Below are 8266 nucleotides of genomic sequence, written 5' to 3'. Positions count from 1 at the left end.
TTCTTTCTTTCTTTCTTTCTTTCTTTCTTTCTTTCTTTCTTTCTTTCTTTCTTTCTTTCTTTCTTTCTTTCTTTCTTTCTTTCTTTCTTTCTGCCTTAGCATCCATTATGAAAGAAATGGCTTTTCTGAAGGTACTGACTGTCCTTTCTTTTGTGTGAAGTGCAGAGTGCATCTGAAACATAATTGTTTAACTTAGTTCCAAGAGGGTTACTTTTCTCCCAACCTTTGTTTCCCAGGTGCTCGTGTGACCGCCACAGACTTGCCTGAATTACTTGGGAACCTGCAGTATAATATTTCTCGAAATACCAAACTGAAATGCAAGCACCTACCTCAGGTGAAAGAGCTCTCCTGGGGTGTAGCTTTACACGAGAACTTTCCCCGGTCTTCTCATAATTTTGACTATATTCTGGCTGCTGACGTTGTCTATGCTCATCCTTTCCTGGAAGAACTCCTTGTTACCTTTGACCATCTGTGCAGAGAAACTACCATTATCCTTTGGGCCATGAAATTCAGGCTGGAGAAAGAAAACAAATTTGTTGATAGATTTCAGGAGCTGTTTGATTTGGAGGAGATTTCCAGTTTCCCTAGTCTGAATATTAAATTGTACAAAGCTATGAAGAAAAATCGAAGGAGTGCTTAAAATCCTCAAAGACATGAAAACACCAAGGTAGTTTCTAGTAGATTGGTATTTTAAAGAAAACCGTGAATTGAAGGACCTTGAGTTTCCTAAAAGTAAATAATTATGTACCCAAACACACACATTCTCTTTCCCCACTACACCAATATAATATTGTTCTCTAAATTTGCCTTATCCTAGACAAAGATTTCCCCATATAGAAGAGGTGTGCCTGTAGGATTGTAGTAATGTACTCCCTATTTCTCTCCATTGGCACTTAGGGCCACTTACATAGTAACAGGAGCCTGCTGTAAGTCATACTATGTGGTCCTTGTGCTCCTCATCCTCCTACAGCACTGTTTATTGTTACGTTAAATAAATGTTGCACTTATTTTTTTAATGTATAATTGCAAAATTATACTTTGATAATGCTATCTCTTAAATGGATTTTGTTGTTAGTTCTTTTTTGGGGGTAGGGTGGCGGGGGGGGTGTTTTGAACTCTGGGCCTGGGCGCTGTCCCTCAGCTCTTCAGCTCAAGGCTAGCACTCTACCACTTAAACCACAGTCCCACTTCTGGTTTTCTGAGTGGTTTATTGGAGATAAAAGTCTCATGGACTTTTTCTGCCTGGCTGACTTTGAACTGTGGTCCTCAGATCTCAGCCTCCTGAGTAACTAGGATTACAGGTGTGAGCCACTGATGCCTGGCCTGTTAATTCTTTTAGACCTTAGCTTATATCATTCTCTCTTTAGAAATAAATACATTGGCTGTAGTGGGATCCACAAACATATCTGAAAAGGCAGATATGTAATATAATGGTGAGTGTTAGACCTTTGTGGTTTTCATTGGTGCCTGTGAGAGGTGGGGTCACCTCTGCTTGGTTGGAGAGGTCTCTGGCATAACCTTAGTTGATTCACAGATCAGCTTAGGGTGGAATATGAGGTTGTGGGCATGGCATTTCCTTCTATCAAATAAAAAATACATGGAGACAAGGTAAAAGCATTGGAGATTCTGAAGGAGTCCTTCCCTTCTTCCTTCCTTCTTTCTTTCTTTCTTTCCTTCCTTCCTTCCTTCTTTTCTTTTTTGGTACTAGGGATCAAACCCTACTTGTACTTGCTAGGCAAGAGCTTTGCCACTGAGTTACATCCCCACCATTCTTGTTTTATTTTTAAGGCAAGTAAAGTATGTTTGTTTCACAGAATCAGAAATAAACATAAAAACTTTGGGTTGAAGATATATTGAGCAATTTAGGCTTTTAATCGCAATAAGCAGACATATGGCTGGTTTGAAAGTGTAAAGCTCATTAAAGCTCATCTGATGAACATATAGACCTTGGAGATGAGAATGAAGTCTGAAGTAATGGGAAACAGTGCAAATGGGTTGGGTCGGGCGGCACTTCCTCCGTGGGGTCCCCAGCTGGGTTGTCACTATGCCCTTGGGGGTTCATCCTTCTTTGCTGATGTCACTCAGCATTGCGCACAGCTGAGATGATTTCCTGGGACCCTGAGCTGTTGGCCAGGATGCGGATACACTGCAGTGCAAGTTTTGGGGTGAGCGATTTCTTAGGGCTACCTCACAATCATTCCTTAGACTTCCATGGAGTTTTGTAATCTCCACAGTCTGTTACTTCCACCATTACTGAATCCCTGCACCTCTTCTGAGAAGGACAGTAATGTCATTGTCCCCAACCATGTTGATCAGGAACAAGGCTGAGAGGCCCTGGCCGCCCACTGCACATGGCGTGCTGGGGTAACATGGACACTCAGAAAGATATATAACTTGTGTTTGAAAAAACTCAGAATTGTTTCTCCTTGAAAGAATTCTTTCATTTCCCACCCGGTGTGTCAGGGAAGGCTCACACAAGATGTGACATTGGGGCAGAGGGAAGGAGGGGGGGGGAAGGAGGCAGGAAGGAGGGAGGGAAGGAGAGGAGGAAGGAGGCAGGAAGGAGGGAAGACAGGAGGGAAGGAGGGAGGAAAGGAGGCAGGGAAGGAAGGAGGGAGGGAAGGTAGGAGGGAGGGAGGGGAGGGAAGGGTGCTCCAGGCAAGCGGGAGGGTCCTGTAGACTCATAGGCTGTGTGTTTGCTGGGGTAAGCAGGGAGGTGGGTGAGCTCTGAAGTAAGATTGCTGTGAGGGGGCAGCTCATAGGTGGAGGTGTGGTGGGATCGCCTCCTGGAAACAGGCCCTGGGAAGGGCTGTGATGTGCTGGCAGTGCCATGGGGGTGGAGATCTGCATAAAAGAGTATAAGGGGACAGCCAGAGGCTGAGATCTAGCCGCCACACCACCCAGCCTCCGCCTCCTTGCCCTGAATGGAGCTTGAGCGGCCTTTGCGGTGGTCCTGGCTGGAGGAAGCCTCTGGGCCTGCGTGACCACCTGTGGTCAGCACTTGGGCTAGGCTGTCCTGGGAAGGCCCATGGCCTTGGAAGAGGTGACCATTCAGCTGAGGCCATTCCTGCGGATGGCGACAGCTGTGGGCTGGGTGCCAGCAGCACTCACAGCCAGCAGTGGTGATGCGTCATTCTGAAGGAGGTCTGGGCAGCACACCGCATCGCCTCGTGGGCTCTGGGAGGAACTTGGGCTTCTCCTCAGTGGTTCTGAGTAGAGAACTGAAGCCATGGTGCTGTAATAGCCACTGGGGACCACATTCTGAGACTGGCCTGTAGAGCCTGGTGTGTGTGTGTGTGTGTGTGTGTGTGTGTGCACATGTGCATGTGTGTGTCAGCCATCCAAGCAGAGGACAGCAGCTGAGGACAAAGTGTGCACTTTGACATTCATGAGATCTGAGACACATGTAAATTGACAACTGCCTTTTGAGGTTCTTCTTTTCTACTTCTATTAGAATCTATTGTCTCTGGAAACTATGTATTTAATACCATGGTAGTTTTACAATCAGTCAGCTGAGTTCCAAGTTTCTAGAAGTTGCTTCAGAGGCATCTAGGGGTGGGCATATTGTGGGTACCGCAGTAGGGACCATGGGAGTAACAAGTAAATAAAATGGATCCCTTGCTAAAACAGCATTTGAGCATCATCCTGAAGTTATTTTTAGGTAGACTAGATATGTCCTTTCAAAGGCAGTGTAAGAATCCAATGGACCATATGGTTCTTTAACGTTTCTCTTTCTCTCCTGTCACATTGTCAAGCATACAGTCCCATATCCATTGTTTAATTCTGTTTATAGCATCCACTTGTGAATTTTCACACCCACCCCCACACACCAAGCCTCTCTGGTCTCACTGCATTCTGTGTACTTGTCTACCCTTTCATCTTTTCACTGATGCTTCTCTATACTTCTCCAGGCTGATTTTACAGTAATTCAATTTCAAAAATATGTAATTTGAGTAGGCCCTTTCTATCTTACAGTATCTTCTTTGTCTGGATAGGAATTGATTTGCTAACTTCAATCCCAAGGGATCATACAGTGAACTGTTGACCCTTTGTATCTGGTTTTGACAAGTTAGACTATGTTATTAAGGAACTTGGCCCAATTCTTGCAGTAACTATCTGGGCTTCCAATAGAATGGACAGACTGATCGTGAAGGTTTTAATAGAGGTTAGCACAGAATAGTTATTGCCCCTTGGAAAACAAACCAACCAGTGAGTGATACTTTGTAGCTAAAATGGCATTCAGGTAATCAGGAAACTTAGGTCTCCAGACGATATCAACTGACTTTAGGAAATTAAGTACTGCACTAGAATCTCTGTTTTAGAATTTGGCAATATATCTTTTTTATACCAACTTTGCTAGAAATAAAACCGTGTTTTCCCATTTCATATCCATATTCTACTTTCTCTTTTTTGGATGAAGAATGGGGGTATTGGATAGTCTCCTAACAACCAGATTAGAGCCAATAATGTGAACTCATTATAGTGGAAAGAAAACCACTTGGAAACAATAAAATGGGACAGTCCATTTTTCTTCAGGACTCAAATTCCAGAAAGTTGGTATTCTCCAAGAACGTCTCACCTTTAAAGACCATGTCTACATGGTTTTAAGCAGTACCATTTGAATATAAGATAACTTGCCAATATTCTTTGGAAATGAAACAGGTCTACCTAAAGACGATTTTGGTATAAGATTTGCTTATAATAACTTGAAAACAAGCCAGGACTCTTGGATTCTAGATATAAAAGGATTAACATCAGTAAATCAGCTAAGTAATCTTATTGGTAAGATGGAGTGAAAATGATTGCATAGTATTTTTTCATTTTAATTTGGCTTCCATGAAAAAAGTATATGTATATATGGAAGAAATAAAAGGAGTCAGATATGTACATTTTTAAACCACATTGTAAAGCACTAATAGGAAATAAAATTGGTATTTTGCAAAAATGTGTGGAGGCCTCGAGCCATATCAAATACAAACATTACAGGCATTTTTTGAAGTGTGCATGTGGACCTAGTTCTTTAGGTCTTCTGTTGGGAGCCCAGAAGTGATTCCAAAGTACTTCCACACTCCAGTTTTGTTATTTGAGTTTGTGCATGTTATTTGAGTGTAGCATAATACCTGAAAGTCCAATGTCAGTATTTGCTCTGTTCCACACAAAATCAAATCTAGTGTTCTGTATACTCATGTGGTGGTATTAGTGCAACAGAATACCTTAGATTGGCATCAATTAGTTCTGAAGTTATGTTACAGTCTTTATTAAGGAGCCCTGTGCATCAGCATTTACTCGGATGGCATCTAGCTGTGTTGTATTTAGATTGCTGAGCATATAAGATCAGCTGCTTATTCTGTTGAACTAACCCTTGGCCTCTATTATAAACAGTGCTTTTATTTTCCGAGTTCAAAGGCAGGTTTTCTTTTTTTCTTAGTTCTTTCGGCCTTTTTGTTTTAAAGCAATTGCCTTTCTTTGAGTTAGGCAAGTTTTGGAATGAACACCATTAAGGATTTTTGAAAGGTTCGTTAAAATGGAGATGGATGTCTAGAGAAGATTTGTGATGAGGAGCATTAATATGAGACAAAAGAGGGCACACTGGTATCTGCTGCTAACTGGTAATATTTTACCTTTCAAAAATTTATTGCTTGGCTCTCTGAACAAATGCACAAGCCGAATAGTCTGGAAATAACTTAATAGCTGTTATTTCATGGTGTCATAGATGCTAGCCAGCTATTATTCCATAGTGTCACAAATGCATTACACAAGTCTTTGAAAATCAGAGAATTGCTAAATATTAGACTTTGTAGTTTAGGTTTTGAAATTTCCTTTATTTAAAAAAAATTCACAGCCTATTAATGCTTACTCTCTTCTTTGCTTTAATTTAAATTATGAGCCTTTTACCTTCACTCTGTGTGTGTGTGTGTGTGTGTGTGTGTGTGTGTGTGTGTGTGAGAGAGAGAGAGAGAGAGATATGATTTAATTTGGGTTCTCTTATCCAGTGCTATGATTTAATTTGTGTTTCTTATCTCTTTCTGTGCCTTTGTTGGTAGAGTGTAAATCACAATGACAAAGGTTGTCCCTTTGTCATAAAGCATCATAAATAAGCCCAAAGGACAGGCCATAAAAATGTAGGAAAATTTTAGATTAAAAAACATGAGTAATGTTTCTACCCACCTGGTGTTTGGGGTAAAAGTACAGTTTACAACTAGTAAATTATTAACACTCTTGTACCAAAGATGTTCTCCTTCCTTAGGATCTCTGTGACTAATGACCACTCAGTTGAAGAATTAGAAGGATGTTAAAAGTGATGAACAAATCTTATGACCATATATTGGAAAGAGGGATTGAAGAACATCTGTAGAACATTTTGGGGGTCAGGACAAAGTACTTGAGTCCTAATGGGAACAGATTTATTTCTTTATTTTTAAGAAACAGCTCAAGGACATTTAAAGGTGAGTGCTTCAAGAATGTAAAAATAGGGGCTGGGAAGATGGCTTAGTGGTAGAGTGCTTGCCTCGTATGCAGGAGGCCTTGGGTTCAATTCCACAGCAACACATAGGCAGAAAAAAGCCAGAAGTGATGCTGTGGCTCAAGTGATAGAGCGCTCACCTTGAGCTGAAGAGCTGAGGGACAGCACTCAGGCCCAGAGTTCAAGCTCCATAACTGAAAAAAAAAAAAAGCAAAAATAATGCAATACTTTCCTCTTTCCTTAGATTTTTGGCTTTTCTTCTTTAGAAGGCCATTATATGGTTGTCACTCTTTCTTGCCACCCACACTGTAACAAGCGGTGGCTCAGACACAGCTGTGAACAAGGTGGCCAGGCCCATTCCTCCTGGAGGCCATTAATCTAATGCTGCAAACTGGTGACGAGTGGAGGTACCCACCGGTGGAGGTACCAACCCCGGTGGGTGAAAGTTGGGCAATCGAAGCAGTGGTCTGTGCCCATCGCCAGCAAAGGGCCAGGGCTGTGGAGAAGTAGCCTGCAGCTGTGTAAGGGCGGTAGAGGAGGAGGGAGAACAGAGAAATGGGAAGAGACAGATCGGGGCAGTAGGGAGGCATGCTGACTGCTGAAGAGGCAGTGGAGTGTGACCTATCTGAAATGCTTGCTTGGAAAATCGTAGCTTCGGTTCCCTCTTGCTGAATAACCACTGCCTGTCATGGAATGCCCACTGTTTTTGTGTCTGTGGTAGAGATGTCCTGTGTTTGGGCCCTTGCTGGACATCCCCAGGGCCTGGCTTACATGTGGGGATACTGAGGCCTGGGGGGAGGAAGCGTCTTCTTTGAGGTCACTCATGAGTGGTGTTGGGCTGCTGTCTGAAGCACCTGCTCTTCTTACCATGTTGTCCTGGAGCTCCGGGGAAAATCCTAGACGAATCTTAGTCCGCTTTATTGGGAGCTGCAAATTAATGAATTTATTTGCCTTCTGAGCTCAAATTCGCCTAAGTAGCCTTACCTGGAAGGATGGACGCCTTCCATAGTACAGCTCTCGAAGAATATGACTTCTTAAACGTGTGACTACACAGCAAAGGTGCAAGTACTTTTTTTTTTTCCTGATCTTGGGGGCTTGAACTCAGTGGGGGCTTGAACTCAGGGCCTGGGCTCTATCCCTGAGTGTTTTCTTTTTTCCCCCCCTTTTCTCTACCACTTGAACCATGTTTCTACTTCCAGCTTTTTGGTGATTAATTGGACATAGGAGTTTCACAGGTTTTTCCTATTCTGGCTGGTTTTGAATTGGAATCTGCTGGCCTCAGCTTTCTGAGAAGCTAGGATTACAGGTGTGAGCCACTGGTGCCTGGCTCAAACACATTTTATAGTTGCATGGGATATTGGACACATATTGAACTCATCAGTTTAAAGACTTAGGATGATCTCAAAGCAGCCAATGAGGGACATACAGAAGGCATAATGGAGGTGGAAGCTGAAGCCGGTCCTTGTGAGCCACAGCCGGGGAGGAAGGACGTGAAGGAGATGTCCTCAGGTGACTTTTCAGCGGAGAAAGCCAGGAGGGGGTGGGGGTGCCCTTTAGCACATCATCTGATATGCCTGTGACAGGCCTGTGAAGCAGGCTGCTGTTTGTAGGTCGGTTACTAGGCAGTGATTCGAACAGCCTCAGCAGAGTCAAACCCTGGGGTGAGATGAGGCCACCAGTTTCTGGAAAACACCTTCCAGCAGGTTCTCAGGGACTGGCTAGGGCAGCCCTGGGCTCAGACAGCCAAGGAGGAGGGCAGAGGGGCTCTCTACAGGAGCTGGGAGCCTTCGGCAGCACAGCGCT

General features: G+C 43.4%; 1 protein-coding gene and 1 pseudogene across 1 annotated transcript in view; one reads left to right on the top strand and one right to left on the bottom strand.

The window, feature by feature from the left end:
• LOC105990510 (protein-lysine methyltransferase METTL21E-like) overlaps positions 1-640 on the top strand; it is a 14070-nt gene extending 13430 nt beyond the window's left edge. Inside the window, exon 5 of the mRNA XM_013022954.1 lies at positions 237-640. Coding sequence (XP_012878408.1) covers positions 237-640 — 404 coding nt within the window. The remainder of the gene's footprint in view (positions 1-236) is intronic.
• A 1437-nt stretch (positions 641-2077) lies between these two features.
• Positions 2078-8266, bottom strand: part of LOC105990509 — a 68621-nt pseudogene continuing 62432 nt past the window's right edge.

Source organism: Dipodomys ordii, unplaced genomic scaffold (genome assembly GCF_000151885.1).
Source record: "Dipodomys ordii isolate 6190 unplaced genomic scaffold, Dord_2.0 Scaffold65, whole genome shotgun sequence".
Lineage (NCBI taxonomy): Eukaryota > Metazoa > Chordata > Mammalia > Rodentia > Heteromyidae > Dipodomys > Dipodomys ordii.
The sequence above is the reverse complement of the archived record's forward strand: the minus strand, read 5'-3'. Positions and strand labels throughout refer to the sequence as shown.